The 12,920-nt window shown below is 39.0% G+C and overlaps 2 protein-coding genes across 2 annotated transcripts; both read left to right on the top strand.

Annotated features, from left to right (window-relative positions):
• Positions 1–5,112: 5,112 nt before the first annotated feature.
• LOC147442572 (uncharacterized) lies at positions 5,113–6,844 on the top strand. The gene is made up of 3 exons (XM_086529387.1): positions 5,113–5,144; positions 5,985–6,484; positions 6,573–6,844. Exons 1-3 carry the CDS (start codon positions 5,113–5,115, stop codon positions 6,842–6,844), a joined length of 804 nt encoding a protein of 267 aa, XP_086385513.1.
• Positions 6,845–7,108: 264 nt separating this feature from the next.
• On the top strand, positions 7,109–9,753 carry LOC147442571 (uncharacterized). The gene is made up of 12 exons (XM_086529386.1): positions 7,109–7,123; positions 7,203–7,334; positions 7,428–7,648; positions 7,746–7,966; positions 8,081–8,132; positions 8,294–8,352; positions 8,437–8,508; positions 8,588–8,734; positions 8,840–8,997; positions 9,127–9,204; positions 9,295–9,318; positions 9,670–9,753. The coding sequence occupies exons 1-12, from the start codon at positions 7,109–7,111 to the stop codon at positions 9,751–9,753; spliced, it is 1,263 nt and encodes a 420-aa protein (XP_086385512.1).
• The last annotated feature ends 3,167 nt before the right edge of the window (positions 9,754–12,920 follow it).

Below are 12,920 nucleotides of genomic sequence, written 5' to 3'. Positions count from 1 at the left end.
CAAAACCTTCCACTAAACCACCTGGATTTGAACCAGAGGCAAGATACTTTCTGTGTCCCCAAAAGCATGGAGCAGCAGTTCCACGTGTGACATCATCATTCCCTTCATTGATGTATCGTGCACATCTAACATTCTGATTATCAACCATCCCAAAGCAAGTCATCTTTCGACCAGGCTCAGTTCTTCTTATAGCCCAAAGTGTCTTTGGAACATTAACCTCGTGCCAATATTTGCCAACTCCACAGCTAGTCTCTGGATGCACATCTGGCCCTACAACCGGCTCTGTAACTATCACAAATTCTGTTCTATGACTGTCTTCATCAAGCAGCTCATCTGCATCAACAAATTTTGGTCGCTTCTTCTTAAGGGAGATCTATTCATTTCAGGGCTTTGAAAACCCATCTCAGACATTGAAGAGTGTGTCAAGTCAATGAGGGATTTGGAAGCTGACGTTGTTGATGATCAGCCCAAAAATCGCTTTGCGAGATCATCGATCCCAGGACCAGTAGCAGACCTAACACCTTTTAGATAAGCATTGTATTTGACGCTTTGTAGCACTGCCATTGCCATGTCTGCACCAACTGCCTCATACAAGCTAATTTTCTCTTTGTAACCAATAGATGCACGCATGCTTGCATGCTTAACCTCAGACAAGTTTGTTGTGGGCACAAAAATTCCAGACTCATCCTGTGTTACAAATCTCCCTCCCCAATGTTGTACTCTTACATCCCACCAAGCCATCCAAGTCTCTAAACAAGCCATCTCTCCATCGACAACATGCCCTGCCTTCCAAAATTGGCGTAGATCTTCTTTACAAATGTCTGCTTGATTCTCAGATGGTGCACTCTGCCATTTTCGGCACAAGATTTTGTGATCCTCTTGTGAAGATGGACGGATACATTTCACTGCATGTCGAATCATGGAGTGCTCCCAATGAAAGCCACATGATCGTTTTTGGAAGGTATTTTTGTTTTTGCCCCACCAAAGTAAACAGTCCGAACAGCAATCCAATTTGCATTTGCTTCATCTGCCAAACCCTCTGAATTCTGGCTTTTCATACCCTTGATCTTGCACCACTTTATTTAACATTTTCCAAAACTCTATTTGAGCAAATTTATTTTCAATAGTGAATTCACAGGTGGCAATTGTCATTAATTCACACACAAATGGTTCATAGACATGAGCAAACATTGTTGGCCACCCTTGAACACGGTGCACATGATCAAAGTGAACCCACATTTTCTCTAAAGTTCCTCCTGGACGCATCTTATTCACCAAGTCAACTCCACTCCCTGGACCTATGATCGACATTTTGAACACATGTGGCTGCTCTGAACCTCCAAGCTGTCCATGAAAAAGTACACTATGAATGAAATGATACCTACACCTGCTCTTGAGGTCTAGGACAGCTTCCAAACCTTTTGCACTGAAATGCTTTGACCTCTTGGCAATCTCTAAGCTCCTCTCTATTCTTCGCTTGTTAGATAGAGGAGTAATGGTATCAAGAAATTCTGAAAACTCTCCATCTTCAATAGTGTCATTTTTGCCAGCAGTTTCCATCATTATCTTATCTATTATCACGTCTTGGGTAGCAACACGTTCTAATTGCTTGGCAGTTGTGAAAGGATCTTGGTTTGCTTTAGTTTGCAGAAGCGAATCTATCGTTTGCTCAGCAGACCTATTCTTTCCCTGAACACAAGGGTGCTTATGCTCTCCCATATGAATAGCACATCGAGTAACTCTTTGCTTATCTTTTGGCAAACAGTAATAAATAACAGCAAGACATGTTGCAACACAAAAAGGCATTTGATTGCAATGGACACAAACCACTGTCCTCAGCTCAGGTGTCAATATTCCAATGGAAATAACTTTAAAGAGACGACCACGCCATTGTGATTCATTATGAACTCTTGCTCGCAAATAGAAAGGACATGCATCATTGACACAATGGAGATGACCTGAACACCTACTGAAGCGAATGGCACCAGGAAAGCAATCACTACTACAAGTGACATATTCTGTCCACAAATGACAATCATGACGCTGCTCCATGCCAACCATTGTATTGTCGTTGCTTGTTGGTGGCAATTCAAATGCAACATATCCATCGTATTGAGCAAGAATCTCCTTACATTGAACAATTTCATTAGTCTTCTTCAAAGAAGAATGAAGATTGTTTTTATTGGGCATTGATCGAATTATATCCATGACACTGGTCTGATTCTTTGTGACATCACTTGAACCAATATCTAGAACTATTGGAGAAGCTTCACTTCCCGGGGAGCCTTGATGTTCATGAGTGTTTGTTATTTGAACTTTAAAAAACTGGCACACTTCATGATCCAGTAAAAAGACCTCTTCACCAGAACCTGACCTCGAGGATTCCATTTTTACATGTTCACCATTCAATGTTAATGGGTGCAGAGTAAACGAACTAGTAAACAAGCCAAAACTTTCTCTCACTGACTGCAAAGGTAATTCATGGAATCTGTTTTCAAGAAGTAACAAAAGTTTCTAACCACGAACTGGACCATAGATAGTAATCTGACGACCCATTGTAGTTGCAATCCACTAGAATGACACAACAGCTTTCAAATATGACGATTCCCTTTTTAACAAATCTAAATATGTTTTTTAATGTTTATAAAAATAAATAAAAATGATTTAATATAAACTTTAATTTTTTTTGCAACAAAAACGTTTCATGATTCTCGTTTCATGATTCTCATGCAAATGATTATTCCATATCCTGCTGCCATAAATGCAGAATCGCACGTTGCAAATGATTATTCAAATGCATATCCTGCCCGCAATTCAAGACACATTAGTGACGATTTTCTTTTCAACATATTTTCAAAAAGAAATATACAATTATATTTAATATAAACTTTTTAAAAATCAGTAGCGTGAACATTTAATGATTGAAAATTATTAAAAATTAAAATAATGAATGCACCAACAAACGTCGTTCACGAAAAATCAAAATCACTACTCCACCAACTCAAAATCACTACTCCACACAAAATTATTCTAACAAGATCTCATGTTAATGTGAGCGCACATTAACATCCAGTTCTGGAAGCAGTTCTGGAGGCACGCACTTTGGGAGCAGGTGTCACAGCAACTCTCAAAGAAACTCTAAACATGCATGTTAACCTGCAGTCTTTGGGAGCAGGTCTTTGGGCGCAAAGTGGTGCAGGTCTCGATCGGAGCAGTTCTAAAAAAACCAAAGGTTTTTTGGGGGGCACAGGTCTTTGTGCGCAAGTTAACGTGGGGCACATGTCTTTGGGCTCAAAAAACCAAAGGTTTTTTGGAGCAGGTCTTTTGGGCTCAAAAAACCAAAGTCTTTTGAAGTCATTTCCTACCCTGTGTTTGATCGAAGATGCTCGTAGCTGAGAAGTGAGCGCACGTTAACGTGCGCTCTTGAGTCTCAAATCAGTAGTTCGCGCAAGGTCTCGGCAAATCAGCAGTTCGCGCAAGGTCTCAAATCGGCAGCAGTTCGCGGCAAATCAAGGCAGTGGAGAGCAAGATTCGATCAAGGCGTGCAGTTCGTACTGATGTGTAAGCTCAGATTCGTCAGATTCGTCAGCTGAGGGACGCAAGGCGTGCAGTTCAGACTGATACGCAAGCACAGTTTTGTAAGCATAGTTTTGGCAGCTGATTTTGTAGCATTGAGTTGTCATTGTGGAAGAAATTTTATGATTTTTTTGCGGAACGGTTTTATTTCCGCCTTACTGTCCATCAAGTTATTGGAGCTCATTGCAGTAATCCATTTTCAAGTTTTAAATGTGGATGGAAAATTTGGGCCTTACTGCTAGATTGATACTAGATTCTGTCTAGCAAGTCTTCGTAACTTTTCAAGGAGAATTCCTCCTGGCTTTTTGGTTTGAAGTCATGAATGGAAGGCCTTCAATTGTCAAAACTTCTGTATTAGCTTGACTTTATTCTTGGACACGGTTTTGGGTGTGTCTGTTTTGCATTATGTTGGAGAGTACGCAACAATGGTCTGTGTATTATCAGTTCACGTGTAGAAACTACTCAGCATCTTATAGCATCTTATAGTATCTTATAGTATCTTATAGCATCTTATAGCATCTTCCCTCTCATTTGATTTCCTTTGTTAGTCGGTTCTTCCTTGTCATCTCCCACCTCATGTCAAGTGCTAGCAGAAGGTAAGTTTTGTTAGGGATTGGTGAGTGGCCTGGGTTATGCCTTAGATGTTGAGTTCCTGAGTAATACACCTCCTCGGTGGTGGTGATGCAGCCATTACCCTCCATCTGGCCTGGATTCTCATCCCAAGATTTTGTCACATTAGACTTTTGGCTCGCTAAAACAAGCCTTAACTACCCTTTAGCCAAAGCACAGTTTAGTTTTGTAAGCATAGTTTTGTACTGCTAAATAGTATGCAATACAGAGCCTCTAAATAAAGTATGCAATATAGATCCTCTAAATAAAGTATGCAATATAGATCCTCTAAATAAATTATGCAATATAGAGCTTGTAATCAGAATATGCAGCGCAGAGCTTGTAAATAGAGCTTGTAATTGAAATATGCAGCGCAGAGCTTGTAAATAGAGTATGCAATATAGAGCTTGTAAATAAAATATGCAATGTAGAGCTTGTAATTTTGAGTAAAAAACTTTTGTATATGCATAGACAGTTCAGTTTTAGAGCTTTTAATTTTTCAAGTGTCGAAAATTTGTCAAAATTTTGTGCCAATTGCCATGCTTGTAATAGAGCTATAAATGCTTTTAGCAATCTTGGTTTATGACGACATATTGCGGATATATTCTGCTACCTGAGCGAGTGTCGTGTAATGGTCCAAGTCATCAGGAAATGGTTTGAGTACAATCTTGAAAATTGAGCCTCGAGTTAACAATGTTTTCATTGTTTCAAGACAATTGAAGCAAAGCTTGTCAGAATTCACAAAAAGAAAGTGCGGTCTCTTGAGCGTGCGGTCTCTTGAGGCTTTCAAAATATGGTTATGAGTCTGAGTTGCACATGCAGGTGAGAAAGCACCTGCGAAGTGTGAGCGTTAGAGCATCTGTCATCGAGTATCTATGCAAAGCTTGCATCTCCATGCCAACATCACCAAAAAATCGGAGAGGAGCAATGGCGGGACGTAAAGGACGCCCTCCTGTTAGGTACATTTTCTCATGTAGAGGTGCCATTATTATGCATGTAGAGGTGCCCGTCGATGTGCATGCCTAAAAGCAAATTGTATCAAAAATAATGTATATATTTTTACAAAAGCAAATTGCTTCTAGAACTACCCGTTGACGAGAATGTTTGTAGCTTGCTAAATTTTATTTAGTGTCTAAAGACCTGCATGTTAATGTGAATGCCTAGAGACGATGTTTACATATGAAAAAAAGCTTTCAAATCATCCAAGCTTTCAAGTCAATTAGTGTCTAAAAACCTGCATGTTAACATGCATGTTTAGAGAATAGTGATTAATGTTTCAAAAGAGATTATTTTTGTTTTTTATATTCAATATTAAGAAACCTTCATGTGAGGTGTCCATTGGATTATTATATTTTTTGAAATTTTGTTCCACATTCAAAGGAGGTGTTGTCCAAATATTTTCAAAGATTGATTGTGTATTTTATTGAAGGGCAACTTAAAGACCTGCATGTTTAAAACCAATGTTTCATTAGAGTAGCAAAATATATTGTTGTATTTTTGGAATTTATTTGTATGCACAAAAAAGGTTCTAGTCATACATGTTACATGTTAGCCTGCATCTTTACAAGCAATGTTTTGTTGGAGATAGTATTTATTTTTTGTCATAAATCTTTATTTTTTGTCTCCTCCAATGGACTATGTAAAGATTAAATTCTGTTTGAAACATTGCTTATAGACATGCATGTTAACATTCATGTTTAAAGGCAAGTTTTCATTGCTTATAGACATGCATATTAAAGTTCATGTTTAGAGGCAATGTACAATTTTTTTAAGATGTTGATTGTGTATTTTATTTGTAGTCCATCTCGTGGAAGATTAAAGAAAATTCTACGTAATGAAAAGTCTACACGACCACTTGAAAGTAGTGAACAGGTGTCATCAGTGTCAGTAACAGAAATGTCAAAGTGTCATGGCATTGAAGAGGAAGAGATTCACTCTATGGATGTTGACCAAGGGTCTATGCACGAAATTGATGACACATTGGCTCCTGAAGAAAACGAACTTCAAATTATCCCTTGGGAAATGCGAGATGAGGTAATTGCAGCTGCAGAGATTGACGAGGAGCAAAATATTTTTATGCATAGAGGTGCCGATGTACTTCAGACCACACGTATGTTCAGTTGCTTCGATTGTCCTCCTATACCTTTGTGTAGGTTGATTCCATATGCTAGAGTCAGAGGTTTAAGAGATGATTTAGGTGGATTAAAAACGGCTTTTGCAAGGGAAGGATATATGCAAGAAAAGGGATCTTTCATTGTTTCACTTTGGAGATTTAAGAGAGAGCAAACCATTGCTACAGGTAAGTTGAAGCTTCTTAAATTTGTTAAGTGAATTTCTATTTTAAAAATTCTTTTTGAATTCACTAATTTTGGTTTCTTGTTTTGAAGATGACATCAAGGAAAAGTGGGATCCTCTTTGGATAGAAATCAATGAGGAGTATGAGTTGGAGCTCAAAAGCCAACCAAGGTTTGCAGATCTGTCAGACCGCATGTTTTATGTTTGGGAGGGCAACCATTGCACGCTTGCATGGACTGAAGCTATCAAAGAGAAGTTTTCCACCTCAAAGGAGAGACATTGTAGGGTCCTTTGTACTATCATAGATCCCACCAAGGTTCCTGAGATTGCATTGCTAAGTAGCTTGCAACGAATGAATGTGTGAGTATCTACTAAAGCATATATCTTGTTGTTGAATACTTTATTATGGAAACAAATCAATATGGGTTTTTGCAGTATGGACATGCATGCTTTGGTGGCCACTCACATACGGGATGAGATTGTGAACACCAATCACATATGTGCAGCTGAACATGAAAGCTACCTAAAACCTCTCCCCGACAAAGACCAGAAACTAATTGCATCTATGCGAAGAAAGTATGCTAAAGGTGCAGAACCTTGGTATCCACTCACACGACGCTACCTTAGCATGCTAGTTTATGATGTGACTTTTGTTTTTTTTTCCTTGCAAATTATTTTTAAGTCATTTGAATAACTCTTAGACAAATTGATTTCTTTTTTAGATTCAAATAACTAAAGAGAAAGAATCTAGATTGACTCAACTCAAGCAAGGAATGCCTCTAGAGGATGTGAAGAAGGAGGAGAAAATCATTCATTGTGAGATAATACATAAATATCAAGAACGCATTGGAAAGGTACACTTCACCAAATAATCAAGCAATAGTCATTGTGTTGATTTTTGTTATGGATGTGAAGTAAAACTTCATGCTCTTTATATTGTATTGTAGCTCTTGAATATTTTGGATCCCAATCTTGGGACAGACTCGTTGGCAAAGATTATGTCACTCAAATGGGGACATGACAACTGGGCAACTTTAGAGAAGCTAAACTTGATTGCACTCCATGATGCCCCTATGCAGAATAAAATCCAATGGGTTTCATTACTCGAGTCTGATAGGATCACAAGGACTGCTTTTGGTTTGAAGAAGGGAGATAATTTGTTTCGACAGTGAGTATGATTTACTAGTTATTTAATGTTTGGCTTTCTTTGTCTAAGAGATAATATTTGTTTAAATAACACAACTTTGCTTTTTTTAAATTTGTAGTTGGCTGCGTAGAGAGGGCTACCTTGCTCGTGTCTATGAGAGAGCAACACAACTTGTTTTGGACAATTCAAATGTGCCAGGAGGGGCACCATTGCCACATGAATGCACATTGGGGTTCTACTTTGATGAAATTAAGTTTGAAGCTAGGCCTTTTCTCTATTATTTGGAGGTTTCTTTGGAGGCTAAAAGCAAAGATGTAGAGAAACCAAGCACTCAAGAAAGTTGATACTTTTCGAATGGCATCTCAACGATTGGCTTACAGGTTTGTAACAATTTTGATCTTGCTTTGTATGTCACTATCGAGTCATGTGTTCAATGTTTTTGTTTCTTGTTAGGTTTTTGTCACTTTTGGTTTCAAAGGGGATCTTGCCAACTCTCCCATTTGTGGTGAGACAGTGGGCACAAACTGCGTCAAAGGACACATATATGTACCCCCCTAGCATGCCCACTTTGACAACATGGGAGAGAGATACATGTCCATGGTGGTTAGATATGGTGCAGGGTCACATCCTTGAGAGAGAGAAAGAGCTTCGAGAAACCATGCTTAGGGATGCAGCAGCAGAGGCGAGACAACCACCACTTGCTACTTCAGAGGCGAGACGACCAAGTATGCTTATGTCATTCTTTAACTTTTATGTTTTCATGCTGTTGATTCTTGTAGGTTCAAAAACTGTTGTATATGTCTTTTAAGGTGTCCACTTGTCTAGTGAGAGGATGGAGACTGTGGTTGATACCACTATTGAGAAGGATGTTCTAGATCATGGTAAGTGTCAAATTTTTTATTGTCGACTTTTATTAATACTTTGTGAAAAAGTTCACATATCATAAATATGTTGTCGCAGACTCCTCGGGCTTGATTGTTGTTAGGAGGAGCATACAATTTGTCTATGTTTTGGAGTCTCCTTTGCGTTACCCAATGCTTCCTGTTGATACACGATGTATTGATATTGTTGGCGATTACATTTCTATCGTTGCAAACTATAGAGAGGGTACTCGCAATGCATCGTGGAATCTTGTGCATCAACATTTGTCTCGAGTTCGCTCAAGCGGTGTGCCATACACTCGTGGGGGAAAGTCTATTTCGTGGGCCGCAGATTTTGTCTTCTTGGATCTTCCTTTTGGTGGATTGCATATTGGTTCTTCTTCTCCATCTCGTTGGGATATTTGCATTGAGGAGCATGTACGATCTGCTATCCATTTGACTTTTTCTACACTTGCAGATTCTGGATGGCTGCTCATTATGGCTTCTACTGTAGGTATTTGTGTTGTGTTTGATTACTTGCATTAATATTATTTCATAATATCGTTAGTTTTTTCTTACAAGAACCTATGAATAGGAGAGGTTGTTGGATGGGTGGAGAGGTTCTGTCGTGCTTCAAAGATGGTGGTACATCGTCGCATTATAGTGCTCCATCATAGTTCATATGGATATGTTAAGAGTTTATCTGGTCGAATTCATGTATTGTTTTCACTTCAGTATTGTATAGTTTTGTTGAGGCTCTTTCTTCAATGTTTCTTCAATGTTGTGGTTTTGTAATTTGATTTGCAGTGCCAGTGCTCTATGCTACTTATGGTACACAGGATTGGGATGCAGCCAGCATGCTTTGTGGCTGAGAGCACCACTATGTTCTCTCGCTTGGATCTCCAGCCTTCAGATTCGTTCATGACACACCATTTTCCTGAGCCTTCCTTAGCTAGATCAAGATCAGGGATGCCTTGGCGGGGTGAGATGCAGCGGAGCCAGGCTTTTGTTGCAGCTTTTGTTGAGCTGTTTTGTCGACGTGGAGGTATTTGTTTGGAGCTTGGGTGTGGTACAGCTCCCGTTTTGGCTGCATGGTTATCATCTGAACGAGCATGTGCTGCGCTTGACACCGATGAGTCTCTTATTAGAGACTATGTGGTTCCCTTGCTTTGCCCTAAAAAGCGAAGCCGAGAGGAGGCATCTACCTCTCTAGATGTTGAGGATGAGGGTGACATGCCATCGCGTGTCGACCCTTATGATGACTAGTGAGACTTCGCTCCTACTATGACATTGACATTACTTTTGTGTTTTTTATCTTTATGTTGTGTTTCACTTTTTGGCATTTATGTATCTTGCGTAAGAATTACGTCTAATGTTATTAGATCCATAGATTAAATTTTGATTACGTGCATAATAACTACATATACTTTTGTTTGTTTGTGGAAGTGCATTGCCGATTTATGCAGAGGCAGCGGCTCAAAGAATGGCAAAGGAATTGAAATACGACTTTCGTATCTGTGAAACGCGTCATAAACGCAATGTTTTCATTGATGACGAATGCTTATGATGTAGAGTTTAAGTATTGACAAATGGACATATCATTCCTTCTATGATTTTGAAAGTGAATATTTTGAAATCCTCATGTGAGGTGTCCATTGGACCATGGTTAGTTTGAAATTTTCTTCATTTTACAAAGGAAGCTTTGTCCAAATTTTTTTATGAAAGGCTCTTGTATTAATGATTTAACAACATAATTTGTATTATGTATAATACATAACATTGTGAATTGATGAGACGAAGACAACTCCTTCAAGAATCTAGAGAATTGTTGGCAAGTGTTTGTGATGTAGGGTTTAGTTATTAACAAATAAGATAGTGTTTGTGAAAATGTAGCTTATTGAGTTCATTTTCTTGTATTATGATTCACTTCCCTATTTTGTTTGCTCTTTGTTTTGGGTCTTTATGTTATGTTTCACTTTTTGGCATTTATGTATCTTGCGAAAGAATTACGTTTAATGTTATTAATGAGATCCATAGATTGAATTTTGAGTGCATGCATATTGACTACATTCACTTTTTCTTGTTTGTGGAAGTGCATTGCCGATCTATGTAGAGGCAGCAGCTCAAAGGATGGCGAAGCAATTGCGATATGACTTTCATATCTATGAAATGCGTCATAAATGCAATGTTTTCATTAATGACGGATGCGGCTCTTCATAGAGTCTAGAATTATTATCGAGTGCTTATGATCTAGAGTTTAAGTATTAAAAAATGGACATGTCATTCCTTGTATGATTTTGAAAGTGAATATTTTGAAATCCTCATGTGAGGTGCCCAATGGACCATGGTTAGTTTGAATTTTTTTTCATTTTACAAAGAAAACTTTGTCCATTGTTTTATGGAATTCTCTTGTATTAATGATTTGACAACGTAATTTGTGTTATGGATAAACATTAAGTCATTGATGAGACGAAAGCAACTCCTTAAAGAATTTAGAGAATTATTGGCAAGTAATTGTGATGTAGGGTTTAGTTATTAACAAATTGGATAGTGTTTGTAATACTATAACTTGTTGAGTTCATTTTCATGTATTATGATTCACTTTCTTAATTTGTTTGCTCGGATCTGTGTTCGCTCGGAAAATGTCGCTCGGGGTATGGTAAGACTCTCTTACGTGATGATGTGTACGCAACCCATGATAATCCATAACACGTTCAGGTTCATGCGATAAGGTAGGAGGTTCAATGTAATCAACCAAAACCTGTTGGTCAATGACATTGTCATCCCCATGTAACCGCTTTCGTAGACGGCTTACATGAAACACCGGATGAATGCGAGAATGTGATGGTAGTAATAGTTTGTAGGCACGGTCATCGACTCGCTTGAGTATTTTGAAAGGCCCACAATATCGGGGAGATAATTTAGGTGTCGGTCCAATTTTCAGACTTTCTGAATGTTCTGGCACACGTAAAAATACTTCCTCCCCTTCTTCGAAGGTAACTTGTCGACGTTTCTCATCAGCGTATTTCTTATACCGATCCTGTGCTTGCCGGACATTCTGACGAGCAAGTTTCAGCATATCCATGTGGTCTTGGAGAAAATCCTTAACCTGTTGGAGTTTTTTGGTTGCCAACCCCACCGTAACTGGTGACCTAGGTTGAAACCCGTACATGAGCATGAAATGACTAAAACCTGTTGTGACATGCTTAGAACTGTTGTGGGCAAACTCGAGAATAGGTAAGTATTCTTCCTAGTCTGTCTATTTTTTGCTGACGTATGCTCTTAGCATATCCTCTAGCACCTAGTTAACCCGTTCCGTTTGACCATCTGTTTCTGGATGATCAGCTGTATTGAGGTTGAGTTGTTACCCAATCGTTTAAATACAGCTCTCCAAAAGTGGCTGTTAAACTTGGGATCACGGTCACTAACAATGTTACTTGGCAACCCATACAGTTTGTATAGATTGTCTACAAATAACTTTGCTAGTTCCGGTGTCTTAACCGTTGATTTCGTCGGAATAAACTTACATAGTTTAGTCAACCTGTCTACGACCACCCATACTGAGTCATAACCTCGTGTAGTGGTTGGTAAACCTACAATGAAATCCATAGAGATACTTTCCCATTTTCCATTGGGAATTTCCAAAGGATGTAAGAGTCCTTCTGCTTTCAGGCGCTCTGCTTTGTTAACTCGACATTTTTGGCAATGCAAGACATAAGCTTGAACAAAGCCATGTAGACCTGGCCAGTAAAACTATCGTCGTACGAGAGAATAAGTTTTTCTAATCCCCGGGTGCCCTGCACTTAGACTATCATGACATTCATAAAGAATTTGGCGCCGAATTTGGCACCACCGGTATACAAACTCTCGCCTTGTGGAGTAGGTACCCATTGTCGATGGTAAAAAATGCTTCCATCGATGTAGTTCATCACATAATAAAGGAGAACTAGGTGCGGAGGTTAGCTGTACACTACCTGCATTGGAGTGAGAAGGATCCCTCTTTTGAACATGGCTCCAAACTTTGGAATATGTTTCATCTTGCTCATATTTGCCCTTGAGAGAGTCTAAAAATTCACTACGAAGTTCCATGAACAAGACCAAATTGATCTCTGGCATTCGACTGAGAGTGCCTACCACTACATTGTATCGACCTTTGCGATACCTTAACTTGGCGTCATATTCCTGAAGGATCTCGGCCCACCTGGATTTCCGACCCTTTAAATCCGTTTGTTGTGTAAACCATTTGATGCTTTCATGGTCAAACACAATCTCGAATTGAGCACCATACAAATAGTGCCGCCATGTCTTTAAGGCAGACACTATTGCATAGAGTTCGCGTTCGTAAGCAGAATAATTCTGTTGAGCTGCATCCAGCTTCTTACTTTCAAATGCAATCGGCTGTCCGTCTTGTAACAGGACTGCTCCAATAGCAC

This window comes from Adiantum capillus-veneris, chromosome 14 (assembly GCF_014529385.1).
Source record: "Adiantum capillus-veneris isolate H3 chromosome 14, ASM1452938v2, whole genome shotgun sequence".
Lineage (NCBI taxonomy): Eukaryota > Viridiplantae > Streptophyta > Polypodiopsida > Polypodiales > Pteridaceae > Adiantum > Adiantum capillus-veneris.
Note: the sequence above shows the minus strand (reverse complement) of the source record. Positions and strands in the feature narration are given on the sequence as shown.

Bases quoted from the DNA above. Each gene is read 5' to 3' on its own strand.
- LOC147442571 (XM_086529386.1), top strand. The intron at 7,335-7,427 runs GTACACTTCACC...ATTGTATTGTAG, and splicing joins ATCAAGAACGCATTGGAAAG to CTCTTGAATATTTTGGATCC. The intron at 8,509-8,587 runs GTAAGTGTCAAA...ATGTTGTCGCAG, and splicing joins GAAGGATGTTCTAGATCATG to ACTCCTCGGGCTTGATTGTT.
- LOC147442572 (XM_086529387.1), top strand. From the start codon at position 5,113: ATGGCGGGACGTAAAGGACGCCCTCCTGTTAG. The intron at 5,145-5,984 runs GTACATTTTCTC...TTTTATTTGTAG, and splicing joins AAAGGACGCCCTCCTGTTAG to TCCATCTCGTGGAAGATTAA. The intron at 6,485-6,572 runs GTAAGTTGAAGC...CTTGTTTTGAAG, and splicing joins AGAGCAAACCATTGCTACAG to ATGACATCAAGGAAAAGTGG.